The following is a 21,694-nucleotide window of genomic DNA, read 5'->3' as shown; positions in this document are numbered from 1 at the left end:
AGTAAAGAACCCCTTTTTAAGAAGTCCGTCAGATCATGTTACTCGCCTGTTCAAAACCATCAAAGGCTCTCCACTTTGGAGTAAAGCCCAGTCATTAAAGTGGTTTAAGTCCACTCAAATCTTCCTACGTTATCCCTTCTCCAATTACCACGGTTCAGACCTCAGCTCCTATCATTCTCGATTCACTCTGCTGTATCTGCACTAACTTTGCTATTCCTCTAACACACTGGAAATTCTCTCTCTTCAAGGCCTTCACTAATACACTATACAGCAACTCCTAAGGACGGACTCCAGAGCCAAACTGCTTGGGTTCAATTTTCAGGCATACTACTTACTAGCTCTCAATGCCTCAGTTTTGTCATCTATAAAATGAGGACAGTAAAAATACCTATTTCGTAGGATACTATAAAGATTAAGTAAGTTAATATATGTAAAGGAGTTAAATAGCTCCTGGCACATAACAGTATATGTGTTAGCTATTATTATTACTGCTACTGCTAATTCCTCAGGTTGTAATGCTCTTCCCTCACTATCTGCAGTGCTCACTCTCATCTTTCAAATGTCATCTCCATGGTAAGGTCTTTTCCTTCCTAACCATCTAGAAACTCTCCCACAGGGTACGCTCTACTCCTCTTCTCTGCCTTATTTTTCTCCATACCACTTATCACATGCTAATATGCTATATAAAACTTTATTGTTACCCTCTCCCCACTAGAACATATATTCAATATATAAGGAATAACATAATAAATATTATTCCTTCTTAAAACTAAAACGTACTGGGTAATCTCATATGTCCAGAATGTCCATATGTCTTTACCTCAATTTTTGACCAAACCAATTTATTCAATCTCTGTTTAAGTGAACTTTTGATGATCATTTGAGTTTTGGTAGATATATATTTTAAAAATACCCAAAGAATGAAACTGGCTCACTTTCTTACACCATAAACAAAAATAAACTCAAAATGGGTTAAAGACCTAAATGTGAGATCTGAAACCATAAAACTCCAGAAAGAAAACATAGGCAGTAATTTCTTTGACATCAACCATAGAAACATTTTACTAGATGTGTCCCCTCAGGCATGGGAAGCAAAAGCAAAATTAAACTATTGGGACTACACCAAAATAAAAAGTTTTTGCAGCAAAGGCAATCATCAACAAAACAAAAAGGCAACCTACTGAACAGGAGAAGATAAAATGACATATCCAATAAGGGGTTAATATCCAAAATATATAAAAAACATAATCTACAACTCCACACCAAAAAAGAACAAATAATCCAATTAAAAAATGGGCAGGGGAACTGAAGAACATTTTTCCAAAGACATCCAGATGGCCAACAGACACACAAAAAGATGCTCAACATCACTAATCATCAAGGAAATGAAAATTAAAACCACAATGAGATATCACTTTACACCTGTCAGAATGGCTAAAATTGAAACCACAAGAAATAAGAAGTGTTGGTGAGGATGTGGAAGAAGGGGACCCATGTGTACTGTTGGTAGACATGCAAACTGGTGCAGCCACTGCGGAAAACAGTATGGAGGTTCCTCGAAAACCTAAAGATGGCAATATCATACAACCCAGGAATTCCACTACTGGATAATTACCCCCCAAAATACAAAACACTAATTCAAAGGGATCCAGGCACCCCTATGTTTACTGGAGCATTACTTTCCAACAGCCAAATTATGAAAACTTCCCAAGCGCCCATCAGTAAATGAATAAAGAAGATGTGGTGTGTGTATATACATATATGTATATATACATACGTACACACACAACACACAATGAAATATTATTAGGCCATAAAAAAAGAATGAAATCTTGCTATTTGCAATGACATGGATGAAGCTAGAGAGTATAATGCTAAATGAAGTAAGTCAGAGAAAGACAAATACCATGATTTCACGCATATGTGGAATTTAAGAAACAAAAGAACAAAGAGACAAACAAAAAAATATAGAAAACGAACTGTTGGCGGCCAGAGGGAGTTGGGTGAGGGATGGGCAAAACAGGTGAAGGGGTTAAGAGTACACTTACCATGATGAGCACTGAAAAGTGTATAGAATTGTTGAATCATTATATTGTACACTTGAAGCTAATAAAACATTGTATGTTAATTGTATCTGAATAAAAAAAATAAACAAAACCCAAAACCCCTGCAAACTGTTTTCCAAATTGGTTGTATAATTGTCCATCCCAATAACAGTACACGAGAGTTCTAGTCCTTCACATTCTTATCAACATTTGAAATGGTCAATCTTTTTCATGTAGCCATTTTAATAGATATGTAGTGATTTTTCATTTCTCTAATGATTAATGATATTGAACAACTTTTCATGTGTTTTTTTCATTATTTATTTATTTTAAGTAGGCTTGGGCATGGAGCCAAACGCAGGGCTTGAACCCACAACCCTGAGATCAAAACCCAAGCCAAGATCAAGAGTTGGGCACTCAACCTACTGAGCCACCCAGATGCCCCTCATGTATTTTTCTCTTACATTTTCTTTCATAAAGTCTTTTTGAATCTTTTGCCCTTAAAAAAAAAAGAAGACTCAATAAAAAAATACAAATAAGACAGGCTGCAAAATGAATAAAAATACTTAGCCAAGTACTATAATAAAAGTTTCAACATTCACTATCCTTTAACTATTATAGCCTTAAAAGGTTAAAAAAAAAAGTTTCTTTTTTTTATAAATAAGGAAACTGAGGACTAGAGAAGTTAAATTATCTGGCCAAGACCACAGTGCTAGAAGTGGGAGAGCGAGGATCAGAATTCAGATGGTCTACAAAGCCAATTAACCAGTAAGCCATATTATCTCCCCCAAGTCTTAAAAGTTCAAGCCAATCTTATAGCCTATGGTTCATACTAAAGAAAAAGTACTATTATCAAGACAGTGGGTTTTGCACTGTATCACAATACAAAAACACTAAACAACTTTAGTAGCCAACAACAAAAAACTGGGTCCTATGTCTCACACACAGAAAATACAACTTGTAAAATGTACTACTTAAAAGATTGTTCAATAAAAGGTAGACTTCTCAGGGACAGGTATCTGTAGTCAAAAAAAAGTTTTTATTAGTAACTATTCCACCTAAAGAAGCGGAATTAAGTTATAATGGGTTTTAACTTCTTTTAAATAAAGTAAAATGTTACATAAATAAAATATTAAATATTAAATATGTACATTTACATAAATATTTTATTTACACCCAAAGAATTTTTTCCCATTACAGTATTGGAGTTTCTGATAATCTGGAACTATTAATAAAGGATTTACCAAACCAATTTAACATTGTAGTAGTAACATAAGCCTTGGGCTATTCCTACCCACAGAAATTTATTTGCAAAGTAAGAGATTTGACAATCTCTTAATTACAGAGCAAGAAAGCAAGTAAAGAATTTTCTTCTCTTGAGGAAAAGCTATTACCTTCAAGGTAAAGAGAAGACTGAATGAACTAGCAGAAAGACATCCTCTGCACCAGCCTGGCAGCATTTACCCATGTTTTTTATTGCAAAAAAGCAAGTCTTAAAAGTGGTATTAGATATTTAGACATTTACCAAGTCACAAGTCCAACTCAAATAGAGGACTTTTATTTCTCTGGGGACCCATGAAAGGGGTATATAAGGCTTATTTTTCTAAGTTTTTACTCATCTTAAAGAGCAGAGTTTTTATATACTACATGCAAATATAATAGTTGTGAATTCACATGACTTACACTGATGCAGTGAGCTGTCAATTAGAATTCCAAAAGGCTGCCAAACTGGCCAAAGACTTATTTATAGGCCAAAGAGCTATCTAAAGGACAAAGGCTGTAAATGGGGGGATGGGGAGAGAGGCAGAGAAAGAGACTGAGTAAGGGGTAGAGTTTAGGCAGATCATCCAGTATTTTTCTATTTCTTTGCTTATAATAAATACAGATACAAAATCCTAAATTCAGCCAAAAGGGGACAAGAAATTATCAAAAAACTCAAACAAGTGAATCTTAGAGAACACAATACAGTTTTTTAATTTAACAAATAATTACTGTGTCTATCACTATCCTAAATTCTAGGGATTAAACTCTTTACTGAGGACAGGGTTCAGTCCTTCCTTTTCCAATTTATGGCCACTTATTTTCTAACTAGTGGCTACTTAATTTCTAAATCACTTTTTACCAATGTATAGCTTTTCTCTATAACTCTAAAAACTACTAGTTTAAGTTATGATGATGTAATAACATACTGTATGAAATTTAAATATTTAAAAATTTTTTGAGTAAAATATGAGGGTTTGGCTGACTCAATCTCACTAGAGAAAATTTCAAAAGTTAGTCATACAGAAGATAAGGAATGTAATACTTTGATTTTATTTCATACAGCCTATCTCCATCCCCTAGGAATGTTAATATTTAGGTAACAGCACCAAAAAAAAAAAAAAGGAAAAAGAAAAAAGAAAAAAAACTTTAAAAGACTAATCAGGCATGAGATATTCTGTGGGATGATGGGATATATTCTAAAACTGGATTGTGGCAATGGTTGCAAACTCTGAAAATTTACTAAAAATCATTGAATTGTACACTTTAAGAGGGTTTTATGCAAGATAAATTGTATCTCAAGAAAATAATTTTTAAACAGTTATATATATACAGAAACATACATAACCTTCCCCTCCCCACAACATGGTTTACTACTGTATTGTTATTTAGAGCTGGCTGGGAAGCATTTACTCAATCAAATATTAATCACCTATTTGTCAAACACTAGAAATACAAAGGTGGACCAGACATAGCATATCCGTGGCTTTGAGGAGGTAGTATTTATGACAGAGAAATATAATAAGATAGTAATAAAGCCTAACATTTAGCAAACATTTGGTGCCAAACACCATTTATAACACATTACTTGATTTTACTCATCTAATGTGTTATAACATGTATATACTCCTCTTGACGGTAGAAAGATTAAAGTAAAAATGAAATATAAGCTGGATCTTTAAGAATAAATGAAAACTCATCTAGAAACAGGCACTCCAAGTAGAAAATGTAGCATATACAAAAAGAGGGGATTATAAAAGATGGTGCATGCAGGATCCGTTGAAGGTCAGAAGGAATAGAAAGGTAGGCAAGGAGCCATATCAATCAATCAGATCATAATCAATCATATAAAGCTAATCTACAGAACAGTTCAGAGAAAAGTTGAGTTACTGGTGTTTTTCAACCCAAATGATCATCACATTTTAAACATACCTGGTAGGTACAATAATTGTTCAAGCCAATAAACATGGTAAACCAATAAAAACGCTAAAAGTGTGTAACTACAAAAGTCTGTTTTAGGGCGTCTGGGTGGCTCAGATCACGATCTCAGGGTCGTGGAATTGAGCCCCGAGTCCAGGCTCCGTGCCCGTGGGGAGTCTGCTTGAGATTCTCTCTCTCCCTCTCCTTCTGTCCCTCCCCCCACTTGCACGCTTGCTCACTCTCTCTCTCAAGTAAATAATCTTTAAAAAAAAAAAAAAGCCTGTTTTCCCATTCCTTTCCACTTTTCCCTCCTTTCATTTCCACTTGAAGCAGCCATCACAGTGCTTATTCATGTGTTTGCCAAATACATGTATGCTGGCAAACTGTATGCGATTAGCAAATAAATTCCAACTTTGTTTATGACATTTCCCATTTATGACAATAAAAGGGAAATTTTAAATGCTTAATGTTAAATGCTTACTCAAACTGATGATTTCTCAAGATGGTATTTATTAATAGTAGTAGTAAAGTTCCATATGCACTACTAGTGATGGGCAAGTCTTCATAAGCAGAATCAAATTCTTACCTCTCACAAGTAAAAAGATTACTCAAGATAGAGTATAAGGTAAGTCTGAAAGTAAATTAAACAGGAGGAGGCCAAATTCAACCGTGGCAAGTTACTGAACAGTTCAAAATAATTCTACTAAACACCACTTTAAAATGATCCTCATCTAAATTATAAGCACTGAAACAATTAGTACATAAATATAATTTAAAAATCACAAAAAATATAAGAAATCGCTAACAACTGTCAACTCCAGGGGCACCTGGGTGGTTCAGTTGGTTGTGTCCGCCTTTGGCTAAGGTCATGATCTCAGGGTCCTGGGATCGAGCCCTGCATCAGGCTCCCCTGCTCAGTAGGGAGTTTGCTTCTCCCTCTCCCTCTGCCCCTCCACCTGCTGTGTGCACGCTCTCTCTCTCAAATAAATAAATAAAACCTTAAGGCAAAAAAAAACAGTTGTTAACTCCAAGGAATGGGATTACAGTGGAGTTTCACTACCAAATATTTGAACAACAGAGAAATGTATTAAATTCAGAAGTTATACATATCTCTTTGGAAAAGTTAGAAAATAAATGTAAGAACAGAAAAAGTTCAATTTCCAGTTTTTTATATTTGTCTGTCTTGTACAAGATGTGTATGTGCATATATATATACATACACACACATCTTCAGTGTCATATCCAAGAAATCACTGCCCAATCTAATGTCATGAAGTTTCTGTCCTATTCCTTCTCCTAAGAGTTTTGTTTTAGGTCTTACATTTAGGTCCTTGATCCATTTTGAGTTAATTTTTAGTATATGGTGTTAAGTAAGGGTCCAATTTCATTCTTTTGCTTGTGGCCATCAAATTTTCCCAGCCCCATTTTTTGAAAAGACTGTCCTTTACCACTGAATGGTCTTGGCACTCTTGTCAAAAATCTTTGACCATATATGCAAGAGTTTATTTCTAGACTCCCTATTCTATTCTGTAGGTCAATGTTTGGCTTATGTCAATACCACACTGCTTTGATTACTGTAACTTTCAAGTTTTAAATTAGGAAGTGTGAGACCTCCAACTTTCTCTTCTTTTTCAGGATTGTTTTGGTTATTCAGGGTCCCCTGAGATTCCATATGGACTTTCCCATTAAATCTGTAGATCACTTTAGGTAGTACTAACATTTAATAATAGGTCTTCCAACTCATGAACATGGGATACCTTTCCATTTATTTTTGCTCTCTTTCTTTTAGCAACATTTTGCAGTTTTCAGTGTGAAAGTCTTTTACCTCATTAGTTAGGTTTATTCCTAAGTATTTTATACCTTCTGATGATATTGTAACTCAATGTTTCTTAATTTCCTTTTCAAATTGTTCCTTATGAGCAAATGCTGATTTTACATCCTATAACTCTGCCAAATCATTTATTACTTCTAATTTTTTTTTTTTAGGAGGATCATTAGGGTTTTCTACATATAAGATCAAACCGTCTACAGAGAATTTTACTTCCTCCTTTCCAATGTGAATGCCTTTTACTTCTTTTTCTTGCCTAACTGCTCTGGCTAGGACTTTTAGTACCATGTTGAATAGTACTGGTCAAAGTGGACATCCTTCTCTTTCTTCTTACTCTTATACGAAAAGCTTTCAATCTTTCACCATTGAGTGTCATCTGCTGGGGCTTCATATTTGGTCTTTATTATATTGAGGTTGTTTCCTTCTATTCTTAGTTTGTTGAGTGTTTTTATCATGAAAGGGCATTGAATTTTGTCAAATGCTTTTTCTGCATCCATGGACATCAGTGTGTAGTTTTGCGCTTCATTCCATTAATTTAGTACAGTACACTGATTTTCATATATTGAACCATTCCTTACATTCCAGGATTAAATCCCACTTGGTCAGGGTATATATTCCTTTTAAGATGCTGTTGAATTCAGTTTGCTAGTATTTTGAAAATCTCTACAACATTGTTCATCAAGGATATTGGTCTGCAGTTTTCTTGTAGTGTCTTTGGCTTTGGTACCAGAGTAATGCTAGCCTTACAGAATGGATGTGACCTTGTCTTCAGTTTTCTAGAAGAGTTTAAAGGGAATTCTTTAAATGTTTGGTAGAATTCACCAGTGAAGCCATCTGGTCCTGAGCTTTTCTTTGTTGGGAGATTTTTGATTACTGATTCAGTCTCTTTACTAGTTATAGATCTGTTTAGATTTTGTTTCTTCAGGATTCAGTCTTGGTAGGTTGTGTGTTTCTAGGAATTTATCCATTTCATCTAGGTTATCCAATTTGTTTGTGTATACATATCCTTTTGCAATACTCTTTTCTACAAAACACATGACAAGTAAAAACATTTATCTTACATGAGGAAACACTAAAATATGGGTACATAAATAACAACTCTAAGAGTTCAATAAAGGAATGATTGATACAAACTGTTGATGAGGGAAAATTCGAATGCCAGGCTCTGTGATGAGAATTAAGAATAGTGTACAAAATAGATAAGGTCCATATTGAACTGAAGCCTCCAATTCAACTGAGGCTTCAGTTCAACCTGGAAATAGAAATGGCAAGATAAAGGGAAGACGAGAAGGTGCTTCCAATAGGGACCCATAAAAACAAAGAAAGAAAAGCAAAACTGAGTGTTAAAGTTAAGGTGGATTTACCTGCCTGAAGTGGGAGGAGTCTAAGATGAAGTTATAGAGAAAGGGGAATAAACTAAAAAGGTAAGAATTAATGTGGTCAATATTTAGTGTTCCCCTGTTCCCTAGCATTTATACAGCAAACATTCAAATATCTGCTAAACTCAACTGACAGCCTGAAATACCAAAATTTTGACTGACTTTATACACAACAGGAATCCACTGACATAATGGTGTTCTGGGAAGTTTACTGAACTAAATTCCAATGGTTCTCAGTCTGGGGTGATTTTTGCCACTCGGAACATTTGGCAATTTCTGGAGACAATTTTGGCTTTTACAACTGGGAGGGAGCCTGCTACTGGCATCTTATGGCAGAGACAAGGGATGCTGCTAAAACATTCTACAATGTACAGGATGGTTCCCCGCAACAAAAAATTATCTGGCTCACAGTATCAAAAGTGTCAAGGTGGAGAAAGTTGGCTGTATTCTACTATGAGTTATTCTCCTAAGAACCCAAATTAAGTTCAAATATATTTGGAAAAAAGTACACAAGAAAAAGTAAACATTCTAAAAAATTTAATAGCAGTATGATTATAGAGGATTACTTTATTTTCCCATTTTTCTAAAAAATTTCTACAACTACCATGCCCTTACCATTTCAAGGACAAAAATTACCTTGATTTAAAAAATTTGATTTAGTCACTAATTCTATTTTTTTAAAAGATTTTATTTAGGGCGTCTGGGTGGCTCAGTTAGTTAAGCGACTGCCTTCGGCTCAGGTCATGATCCTGGAGTCCCGGGATCGAGTCCCACATCGGGCTCCCTGCTCAGCAGGGAGTCTGCTTCTCCCTCTGACCCTCCCCCCTCTCATGCTCTCTCTATCTCATTCTCTCTCTCAAATAAATAAATAAAATCTTTAAAAAAAAAAAAGGATTTTATTTATTTGAGAAAGAGCAAAAGCGAGAAAGATCACAGAGGGAGAGGGAGAAGCAGACTTGCTGCCGAGCAGAGCTGGATGTGGGGCCTGATCCCAGGACCCCGAGATCATGACCCAAGCCAAAGGCAGATGCCCAACTGACTGAGCCACCAGGTGCCCCTTAGTCACTAATTCTAATCAGAGTGCACACACACATTTTTTAAAGTTTCATTTAATCCCCTGCCACTGATATGCCAGGCTCGGTAAGGAGAATTAAGACTGGTATACAAAATAGATCCAGGTCTGTATTCTCAGGGAGCTTCTAGTCTGATGGGAGAAATTAACACTGAGTAAATACGCTAACAAATTATGCGGTGTTCTTAATGAAAACAACAAGGGGGGTGGGGTGGGAGGATGGCATCTCTAAATAAGTAACATTGAGGACTCAAAGGATGAGAAATAACCAAGCAGTGAAGGAAAAGGGATGAAGGTAAAAAAAAGAGGGTGGAGAAAGCATTCAGACAGAACAGCATATATGAAGGGCCTAAAAAGAGAGCTACTGAAGTGTTAAGAGTTAGAACAATTAAAAGAAGATGAGAATATAAGTAAGGGAGATAATAAAGTGACAGAGGCAGGAGAAATAGATAGGGACCAGAGCTGGCAAGGCCTTGAAGGTCTCAGTAAAGAGTTTGGAAGCTAAGTGTGGTGGGAAGCTACTAAAGCAGAGAAGGGGCATGACTTCATTTTTTAAAAGAACCATGCTAGTTGTTTTATGAATTGGAGAAGAGCAATAGCAGAAATAAGGTAATCACTATGGAGATTAATAATGGGGTAATAATGATGTGCCTCATATTTTAATAGTGAGTAGAAAGTTAACAGAAAAGAAAGAATGGAGTGACATTAACTAAATAATGTCATACTTACAACCTTGTCTAAAAGAAACTTCTCTTTCCTTGCATTCTTAAAAGCTTAATCAAAGCAAGTACCCATTAGGTAGGATTTTAATTTTACAGAAATTGAGGTTACAAAAAATTATTAAGCTTTTCTAATGGCATATATCTAATGAAATGTAATCCTAGGGGTGCCTGGGTGGCTCAGTTGTTAAGCGTCTGCCTTTGGCTAAGGTCCTGATCCCGGGGTCCTGGGATCGAGCCCCACATCAGGTTCCCTGCTCAGCAGGAAGCCTGCTTCTCCCTCTCCCACTCCCCCTGCTTGTGTTCCTTCTCTTGCTTGGTCTCTGTCAAATAAATAAATAAAAATCTTAAAAAAAAAAAAAATGAAATGTAATCCTAGGTGCTCCCACTCTAAAAAATCAGGCTTTTCCACGAATCTCAAAGGAAGAGTTACTGGACAGTAAACATTTAGGATGTCCTTTCCCTTCATGTTTGAGGTATATTATTCATTGTAGATTTGAGTTTAGAAAAGAAAGGTAAGAAATCTACCACAACACTAGCTCACAGTGGTTGAATATCCCCACAGGGTCAGTTTAGAGCAGGGATCTGAGAGATCTGGACTTGCTAGAATGTAAACTCCATGAGAATTCAGCCTGTGTTATTTATTGTTCTATCCTCACTGCTTACAACCGAACCTCAGACATACAAAATGAGTATTTGCTGAACAAATGAATCCAATAAAGGGAAGGGTAGACGGAGAAGTCAGTAAAAAAGAGATAACAAGAGGTGACCGATTACCTTAGGTAATGAAAAGTTGTCACGGTCCCTATTTCTCTTAAACTTCTTTAAAAAAAATAAAGCTTTATTGAGATATAATTCACACACCATACAATTCACCCACTTGAAGTATACAATTCAGTGGGTTTTAGTATAAAGTTGCACATAAATCACCACCATCTAATTCCAGATCATTGTCTTCACCATAAAAAGTCCATACCCATTAGCAGTCATTCCCCAAGACCTGGGCAACTACTAATCTACTTTCTGTCTCTATGAATTTGCCTATACCGGATATTTCACATAATTGAAATTACAGAATATGTGATCTCTTCTGACTGGCTTCTTTCAGGCAGCAAAATACTTTCAATGTTCATCATGTTGTAGCATGCAGCAGTACTTCATTCCTTTTTATGGCAGAATAGTATTCCATTGTATGCATAGCCAACATTTTGTTTATCCATCATCAGTTGATGGACATTTGGGTTGTCTGGCTTGGCTATTATGGATAATACTATAAACGTTCATGTACAAGCTTCTGTGCAGACCCTTATTTTTAATTCTCTTGGGTTTATACCTAGGGGTGGGATTGCTGGGTCACATGTTCTGTCTAACTTCGAGAACTGCCAAACTACAATCCAAGATGGAATGCACCACTTTATATTCCCATCAGCCATGTAGGAGGGTTGCACTTTCTCTACATCCTCACCAACATTTGTTACTATCTTTTTGTTTACTTACGTTTGTTTTCATATTACTAAAAAACCTATCCTACTAGGTTCAAGTGGTATCTCATTATGGTTTTGATATGCATTTCCCTAATGAGTAATAATGTTGGTGATATTTTTTATTTATTGGTCCTAATTAAGCTTTTTCATCATTTGGGGATAATACTGTTACTGTTTTAAAGCTGGAGAACAAAAGGAAATTGGGAAAAATTATTTAAAACATTAACAGAAAAAATGTGAACACTCTAAGAAGTTGGAGTAAACAGCTGATCAACAGTGAACTCAATTCTAGCTATACTTGTAATATAATGAACTTCCCCACATAATATTCAAAGGCAAAGTAAGGAACCATTGCACATCTATAGCGAAGGGTGCTGCTTTATAATTTTGTCTTTAGTAAATTTTTTCTTCCTTTTTTCTTACTCTGTCATACCCCTCATTCTTGTGGCAAATCTGGGGGTTAAGTGAAAATACCAACATCCCTCTCTATCTAACACACACACAGCTTGTGCTGGCCAATCACAGAACCATATTCCTCTGCCCAAAGTGATTAATTCAGGCGTAAGTATGCAATCAAATCTTGATCAATCTTCCCTAGACTTTCACGAGAACTCTCACCACAATTAATACCAGTTGTAGCCCTGGACTTACTGGGTTATGAAAGCTAATGCTTAAACTAATGTGAGGTGGGTTTCTGTTCCCTGAAACATAACTACATAGTATAAAATTCAGCTTTTTCAGCCTAAAGTTATCAGACTTAACTTTTTTTTTTTTATTTGACAGAGAGAGAGATAGCGAGAGCAGGAACACAAGCAGGGGGAGTGGGAGAGGGAGAAGCAGGCTTCCCGCGGAGCAGGGAGCCCGATGTGGGGCTTGATCCCAGGACCCTGGGATCATGACCTGAGCCGAAGGCAGACGCTTAACGACTGAGCCACCCAGGCGCCCCAGACTTAACTTTTAATACTAATAATCAACATGATGAAGGAAGAGTTTAGGGTATACTTAAAGCCACTGTTCTAAAGAGAGCCAAAACATACTGGGTTTCATAGTTACTAAAGAACCAAGAATAATGTAACAATTATTTGAAAATATTAAGACTGTATTTGCTTGCTTTTCTGGACCAGCAACAGCTGAAAGTGACCACAGAGGACCACCATACAGAGGCAGGATGGGTGGCAAAGAGGACAGGGTCATTTAATACAACCAAGTAGACGCTACTTGTAGAAGCTATCAGGATACAACTACCATTAACTAAACAAATTTATGTAATACCTACATTAAGGAATCACAAAGACATGCTATAAAAACTAAAACAAATATTAAGAGTGGATACTGAGCAACTGAAGTTTTTATAAAATAGGAAACTGAGATAGAATATGACTTGCTTTTTAATATTAAAAAATATGTCTACCACCAAATTATGAAATCCCACAAAATCTTAGGATTCTGACTTTTGTTAATAAAAATGTAGTAAAATTCCAGGTTTTTCAGAACACATTATTGAAAATGTCATATATGTTAGGTTTAATGTAAATTAAATTTAGGGCAAAAGTGACAGCTAATCAAATTTTGGTCTAACAGTAAATAAACAGTAATAGAAAAAGCTTAGGTTTTAAGTAGTTAAGCCACTCTTGTATTACCAGCATGTCTATGACCTTAACTCATTTTTCAACACAGGTACTAAACAGTGTGAATCAAAACTACTTTCTGGTTAAATTTACAATCTTGTGGAAAAACAGTTACAAAATACTTACAACCAGAATTACAGAAATGAAGTCAGAAACTAGTAATTTTGCCACAATTTGGTTGAAGCACATAGGAGAAAGGCTTTTACTTGAGTGCTAATGAACGGAAAAGGAAGCCTTCCCCAATTCATGTGATGTGATCTGAATTATGGTACACAGTGGTACAAAAGGAACAGCAAACAAAATGTTATTCTGACAGGGAACACAAGGGGTTATTTGGATATAGTGAACGATGAAGCAAGCTGGAAGAAATAAAAAGAGCCTCCATTCACTCTGTATATACTATATGCCAGGCACTATTAAACATTTAAATGGTTTAGAGAGATTTAAAAAATAAAAATAGAAAATAAATGGTTTAGAGAGATTAAGTTAACTTCCATAACTATTAAATGGAGGAACCAGGGTTCAAATCCAGGTGTAAGTGACTCAACAGTCCATGTTTTTTAACTGTGATACTATAAAGCCTTTAAAGAGCTTTTATCAAAGCGACGGTCACCTCTTACAGAAGAAACACTAATAAACAAAGACAGTGGTTCTCAAAGCGTGATCAATAGATCCCTGTGGGGATACTGAAACCTTTTCAGAGGGTTTGCAGATCAAAACTATTGTCATATTACTACTAATATTTATTATGGTGCTAATATTTGTACAGCAATGAAATGCAGTGGGTAAACTACTGGTGCTTTAGCATGAATTAAAGCAATGTCATCAGGCTGTATGAGTACTCACTGTATTTCAGGTAAAAAAAAAACAACAACAAAAGGCCAGTTCATTCCACTTAATGTACTTGATGAAATAGTAAAAAATTACCTTTATTAAAAACCTGCCTTTTCTTTCTAAAATTTTGTGATAAAATGGGGATTACATATAAACTACTTCTGCAGCATATCCACTTCTGCAGTACGATGACTGTCTCAAGGAAAAAGTTTCTTATGATTGAGTTGCAAATTGAGATACCATTTTTTCATGGAACACCATTTTTACTTGAAAGAATGACTGACAGACAAATTATGGCTATTCAGACAGTGTCTGGCATATGTTTTCAAAAAATGAGCAAAGTGAGCTTATGGCTTCAAGGGAAACAACTTACGGTGTTTCTTGCTAATGATAAAATTTAAGCTTTCAAGTGAAAATAAGAATTTTGGAAAACCTGTTTTTACCACTGTGAGCTTCACAAATTTCCAATATTTAAGATTTTTCTGATGAACTATTTGGTGACACTAATTGCCAATAATTGTGAATTTTCACTGTATAAAAAAATGTGTCAGCATTTGCAAGATCTGCATTACTCTGTGAACTAATATTTTCCAAATGACCAATACATGCTGTTACAAAATCAGGCAATGGCAAAAGATATATTCCAAGTGCAAGACAGACCTATAAATTTTAACATAACAGAGTATGAAAGGCTCACTGATGTGGCTTAAGAGTTCATATTACAACCAAACTTTAAGAAACTATTATTTTGTGGAGTTATGATATAGTATCAAACAAAAATTTCCATATTTATCTGAAGAGGCTATTTAACACCCTCCCTCTCCAACTGCCTGTGTGAAGTTGGATATTCTTCATATACTTCAACCAAAACAGCATTACCATAAAAGATTGAATTCAGAAATAGATAGGACAATCCAACTATCTTTTCTGGCCAAACATAAAAGAGACCTCAAAAAAATGTTAAACACGGCCATTCTTTTCACCAAGTTTTTTGGGTTTTAGAAAATAATTTATTTTTCATTAGAAATTTATGTTTATATAAAATGGCTTCATTATTATTTTTTGAGTTAATATTTTTTAAATTCTTAGTTTTAATTTCTGAAATAAATTTTTTTTTGAAATGATAAATTCTTTTTTTAGAAGATTTTATTTATTTGACAGAGAGAGACAGCCAGAGAGGGAACACAAGCAGGGGGCGTGGGGGAGTTCTGGAGAAGCAGGCTTCCCACCAAGCAGGGAGCCCGATGTGGGGCTCCATCCCAGGACCCTGGGATCATGACCTGAGCCGAAGGCAGAAGCTTAATGACTGAGCCACCCAAGCACCCCTGAAATGATAAATATTAATAGAAACCCACAAACAATGCTCTTTGAGGGCCCCTAATTTTTAATAGCATAAACAGGTCTTCAGCCCCCAAAGCTTTGAAAACTTCTGAACTAAGGCCATTAGAAGCACATATATATTGTTCTTATTCAGTAGGTGCCATATAAAAATTGTTCTCACATTAACTGTAAAAAAAAAAGGGAGTCTCCCCTAACCCTGTCTTTTACTAAATCTAAATGGAAAGCCTATAAATGTTTCTCTAGAGTTTAAAGTCCACAAAAGATACACAGTTTCCAAAAATTTCTCTGGGAGAAAAAGGAAACACTTACTGAATACCTATTATACCCCATGGACTATGCTTTCACTATAAACTTTTAAGCAACTTGAGACCTGTGTATCAAGGCTGAAAGAAGTTAAAAACAAGCAATATGGTATGGTATAAATATACAGACTTTACTTTGGACACGTACCTGAATTAAAATCATTCCGTTAAGTGTGATGCTATTAAGTTACTTAACTCTAGGGATTTTTCTTCTATAAAATGAATAATTCCTATTATTAGACTGAGAGAAATGAGAATTCAATTAAAAGCACATACAGTATGTGTTTCAGTGATAGTTCTCTTGTCCAAAACTAAACCAGCAAGTACCAAAATCATCATTCAAGACTAGACTGGACAACAAACTCTCATTTCAGCATTACAGTCCTTAAGTAGATGAATGCTGCTCCAGAAAACATCTGAAAATATTTTGAGGACCCACAGTAACTATCAGATATTAGAGATCAATACTTAAAAACTACCTACACATTTTTCTAAAGTACTTTCATTCTTTTAAAGTTAAATCACTCCTACAACTCTTCCCAATCTTGTATATATATTCATTTGACATACTAGAGACTATGAAAAACGGAGACATTTTGATAGCTCAAAGAAAATTATCAATGAAGCAATTCTGAAATTGACTGCCTTGTAAAACCAAGAAAGCTGGCAGGAAAGCACAAAAACAATTATTTAATTCCTAACTATACTTCTATCAGGTATTTCATATTGTCACATGCTTGGACTATTATATGAAAAATTAGACTGTAGTTATTTTAAGTATAGTAAATATGTTCCAAGATTTGTGATGAGAGAGGTCAGTGTCTAAAAGTTAACAAGACTTAATAGCTTAACAATGCTTTTCACTCTGTATAGTTACAAACTACCAAAGCCATTTAAGAACAACAAATTAGCTGATCAATTTATCAAACTCTTGCCAACCAAGCAACTGTTTTTTTCCTAAAGTTCAAGCTCACTGCATACTTTTATGTTGTGTGGACAATCACAAGTTTCCAGTCATTTAATATTTTATTATTCTTTTATTTTTAGAGTAAGTCTTTTTCTTAAAGTTGTGTTTTTATATCATCTAATTATTTTCCAACAATTTATGCTCTATTAGAACTTGGATACTCTCAGAACTTCTATAAAAATCACACAGATTATTGGAAAGTCTACAAAAGAATCCCCCCTTTACTTTTAAAACATAAACTAGATGAGCTTTATTTGCTCTATTCTGACAAATATTTTATTTGAAGTTTGGTCACTACCCATTTCCCGTGTTGCGTTCAGTGTACCCTTTCTATGGTTACTTTTCTCAAAGTAATAATGATGATCCTCTACCACACTGCAAGAAAGCAGCGAAGCCTTGAATATCATCTGAGAATTCCCATAAATTATTTTAAATGGATACTGACATATGCCTTCTTTAATGCTTTTGTGTTTCAAGAACTTAGCATGACCACATTTTGGAAGAGCCAGAATGGCAGACTGATAGGTAAGAATGATTATCATTTTGAAAGCTCTGAATCAGTTTCAACTTCTAACACTTAGAAATTATGACTTTAGAAGGGTCAACAGTTCCCTGTGGTCAAACTGCTCTTCAATGAGCAATTACAGAGCTCTACGTTAAAAACTTTCCCCTTCAATTATAAGTTAAATGTAACTTAAGCTCTGTATGGACACAGAGAAAAAACAAAGAGCCAATTGCAAACAAGGGAGTAAAAGAATCAATTACAATGAATCCTATTAAATGACCCTAACCCCCAAGTAGAAAAGCTAAAAGTGATAAAATGCTCAGAGAACTGCTAGGCATCTTCCTAACATTAACCCATTAATTTTCACAACACTCATGAAGCAGATGTCAAGTACCTCTACTTTAACAGATTAAAGAATTGTTAAGACTGAGGGACTCTCTCAAGGTCACAAAGTTAGAGATCACCAGATTACACTAAACTCTAGGACTTTGTACTCTATTTCAAATCAAACAATGTTAGATCAAACTGAAAAATGGTACAATTACCTCATTCTATATGTTGTTCTCTATCTGTGCTGTCCAATAAGAGAGCCAATAGCTTCATGTGGCTATTAAGCAGCTGAAACGTAGCTAGTCCAAACTGAGATATGCTTTAAACATAAAATACAAACTGGATTTTGAAGACTTAATATGAAAAGAATATAAAATAACCCAATTTTTTTTACATTGCTGATGTTATATTGGTATTTTGGATGTACTGGATTAAATAAAATTCACTGGACAGCAATGGTCCATCCTTTTTTTTAAAGATTTTATTTATTTATTTGAGAGAGAGAGACAGCAACAGAGAGAACTTGTGGGGAGGAGAGGGAGAAGGCGGCTCCCCACTGAGCAGAGAGCCTGACACGGGGCTCCATCCCAGGACCCTGGGATCATGACCTGAGCTGAAGGCAGACGCTAAACCGACTGAGCCACCCAGGCGCCCCAGGTCCATACTTCTTTACAAAAACCTCCCAATGAAACAGATGTCATCATTAAGACCTAAACCAAAAGCAGTATTTTCTTAGATTCTGTTGTAGCAAAACATAGTAACCATATTTGGAGGGGACGGTTATGGGCATATTAAGTATTCTGAGGGGCACAGCCATATATGAAATTAATAAATACACAAAATAGGCCATTCTAGTGTTCTCCAAGGATGATGAAAGAAGTTGCTATCTCATTACAGGTATATGTGACTTTGAATAAGTGAGGAGAAAGTACAATTTCCATTAGAGTCATGTTATTTCCTTAAATGAAAATATCCCTATTCCTTTTGTACACCAGGGTTACCAAAGTCATAAAGGATGCCCATAGGCACTATAAATGTCTCAAAAAAAATCTGGTTAATGTGTATTTATAGTTATTTTTTAAAATCATTTATTATATTGTTCTAATGGGGTCATCACAATCTTGAGTAAACTAATAAGAAATTCACACTAAGAGGAAACACCAATTTACCAAAAAAAAAAAAAAGGGGGGGGGACCCCTTTAGAACAGTTTGGCAGTCCCAGAAAATGTTACACATAAAGTTACCATATGACCCACGAATTCCACTCCACAGTATATAACCAAAGAGAAATGAAAACAGGTCCACACAAAAATGTGTACATAAATGTTCATAGAAGCATTACGCATAATAGCTAAAGAGCGGAAACAATGCAAATGTCCATCAACTGATAAATGGATAAACAAAATGTGGTATATCCATAGGCTGGAATATTATTCAGCATATTTTTCAGCCACAAAAAGGAATGAGGCACTGTTATATTTTTGTTACGTGTGTGAACCTTGAAAGCATTATGCTACCTAAAAGCAGTCAGTCAAAAAAGATCACACATTGTATAACTCCATTTATAGGAAATATCCAGAGTAGGCAAATCTAGACAGAGAGTAATGGGGAACAGAGATTGCTCATGAGTTAGGATTTCTTTTTGGAGTGATAAAAAATTTTCCGAGATTGATTGTGCTAATGGTTGCACAATTATGTGAAAACACCAAAAGCCACTTTAAATAAGTGAATTGTATGGTATATGAATTACAGTTCAATGAAGCTGTCTTAAAAAAAAAAATACAGCCAGAAATGTAGGTGGGGGGAAAGGATTTGAACTTTCCAAGCATCTAACTGCTATTTTGGGGGATTTTGTAATTTGTGGTATTTATGTTTTTAAATTTTGTAATTCTTTTCATTCTAAATATTGATATTAGTAAAAAATTTTCTTCATCACATCATTACACAACTAGGTAAATTTAATGAAAAAATCATAAATTGTACATTTAAAGTGATCTAACATTGTTTGATTTGAAATATGGCATGTGAATCACCTCAGTAAAAATGTTAAAATTTTTTCATTAAAAAAAGGATCACAGGGTAATGTTTCACATTAACCTTAAAACAATCACAGAATTAAGAACCACAGCCCCAGATATTTAATAGATCCTCAAACTATGAAGCCCACTAAAAACAACACAAATTACCTTAGAGATTGAATGGCTTTGTGAAAAGCCCAAAAAATAGTTACTATCTCAGTCAAGCAAATGCTCAAAGTTCAGAAACAGGTGATGGGAATTTCAAGATTTTAGGATAAAAAAGGATAGAGGGACAATATAAAAAATACTACTTGACCACTACTCTTTTAAAAGCTAAACTCCTGATTCAGATACAGGATCCAAGTACTTAAAAAACAAACAAACAAACCCGATTTACCTAGACTCTTAAAACTAAAAGGAAGAAGTCTTCTATCAAAATTCTGTGATTTGTGTGTATGTGTTTTACCCACACACCTCATGTAGCCTAACAACCTCGGGAAAAGCTGTATCGAAGATACTGAAGGTTTTTTTTTTCACCCTTTTAAAATAATAAAACGTGATGGTGCCATTCCATAGCCCACCCCATCCCCCACTACCACCACCAGCAGGTGGAGGGAAAGGATACTGTAGACTAGAGGATGACAGCTTTGTATAACCCTGTGGACTTTATATATAAGAATGCAGCTGGTGGTCTCTCAGGAGGGGATAAAGAGATTTGTGTGCAAGCTGAAATAAGGGGTATTCTTTGCCTGGAAGAGGGCACACCGTGAGCCACATCTTGAATCAGCTATATCCAGAGTAAAACACAGGCCGCTGGAAGGCACTGTTAGCATCACCAGGATGGCCTCTCACGCCGGGGGTGTTTTTTTCAACGGAGAAGTTGACTCCTGTAGTTTGGATATCGGGGGGAGGCAGGGGTAAAGCGGGAGTCGGGAAGACCAGAAAAAATGCCTTTAAGTGGAGACGACTCGGACCCCGCAGGGGAAGTTCCGAGCCCCACTCGGTCGCCACACACTCGTCCCCGCACCTCCCACCGCCCTCCTCGAGGCGCCAGACGTCGCGGCCCGGTGGAAAGCCGGAATCGCCGCCGAAGCCCGGCCGGGGCAGCGCGGCACACGCACGCCTCCTCCGCACTCGCCGCGCCCGGCCTCCCCGCCGCGCGGCCCAGCCCCTCGCCCCCGCGCCGGGCCGGCTCCCCGGGGCAGGCCTAGGCCGCGTCGGCCGTACCCCAGTACCTCGCTCCCGGGCGGAGGTGGACCAGGCCCGACACAAACTTCCCGGCGCGTTCGCAGAGGCGTCACGGACGGGCCGGCCCCCAGCGCCATTCCCCCGCGGCCCGGCGGCGGCACCCGCCCCTACTCCCCACACTCGGGAGTCCCGGCGGAGATCGGCCCGAGGCCCACAGCCCCCACCCCTCCGGCGCCCCCGAGTTTACCTCCAAGTCGCGGCCTTTGTTCTTGAAATTCTTGAGCCGTTGGTTGTCCAGTTTCTCGTTGTCCGCCATGGCCGGGCCGGTGACTCCTTCCCCCGCCCGGGCCCCGCGGGATCCGCCCCAACCACCACGCCGCACCGACACTCCCAGGAACCGGGCCGCCGCCTGAGCTGCAATGCCCGCCGCGCCGCCGCTTCCTTCCTCCTCTCACCTGCCTCCGCCGCGGCCTACTCCTCCTCTCCCCGCCCGCCCCCCCCGCCCTAACCCCAGCGCGACCGCAGCTCGGGCGAAGACAACTGCGGGGCCGGGCGGCGGCAACGGCGGCGGAATGTGCTGCCGGCTGAGAAGGGGGAGGCAGCCTCGATCTGAGGGCCCCGGAGCCGCGACCACGCCCATCACCGCCAGCCCAGTTCTCCGATTGGCCAACCAGGCTCCGGTGCGCTCGACCAATCAAAAAGGACGATGGAGAGCGGGGGCGGAAGAGAAAACGGAAAGGGGAAGAGAGCAGCGTTGGGAGGAAGGGCCGGAGGACTGGAAGGCTGGGAGGGGCGCGGCGGGGGCAGGGCGGGGAGCGACCACGTGCCTGCCGAGCGACCGGGAGGAAGCGAAAGAGAATTGGACAACTTGAGG

At 37.3% G+C, this 21,694-nt stretch overlaps 1 protein-coding gene across 2 annotated transcripts in view; it reads right to left on the bottom strand.

The window, feature by feature from the left end:
* The window catches only part of KPNA4 (karyopherin subunit alpha 4), a 56,770-nt gene extending 35,360 nt beyond the window's left edge, over window positions 1–21,410 (bottom strand). Inside the window, exons 1-2 of one of the 2 annotated variants that reach the window (XM_032407317.1) lie at window positions 21,068–21,142; window positions 20,398–20,519 (exon numbers count right to left, since the gene is read on the bottom strand). In XM_032407317.1, coding sequence (XP_032263208.1) covers window positions 20,398–20,409 — 12 coding nt within the window. In that variant the 5' untranslated portion in view covers window positions 20,410–20,519; window positions 21,068–21,142. Of the gene's footprint in view, window positions 1–20,397; window positions 20,520–21,067 lie in introns of both variants that reach the window. The other variant, XM_032407316.1, reaches the window with a different exon arrangement.
* Between the last annotated feature and the right edge of the window lie 284 nt (window positions 21,411–21,694).

Source organism: Phoca vitulina, unplaced genomic scaffold (genome assembly GCF_004348235.1).
Source record: "Phoca vitulina isolate PV1807 unplaced genomic scaffold, GSC_HSeal_1.0 scaffold8, whole genome shotgun sequence".
Lineage (NCBI taxonomy): Eukaryota > Metazoa > Chordata > Mammalia > Carnivora > Phocidae > Phoca > Phoca vitulina.
Note: the sequence above shows the minus strand (reverse complement) of the source record. Positions and strands in the feature narration are given on the sequence as shown.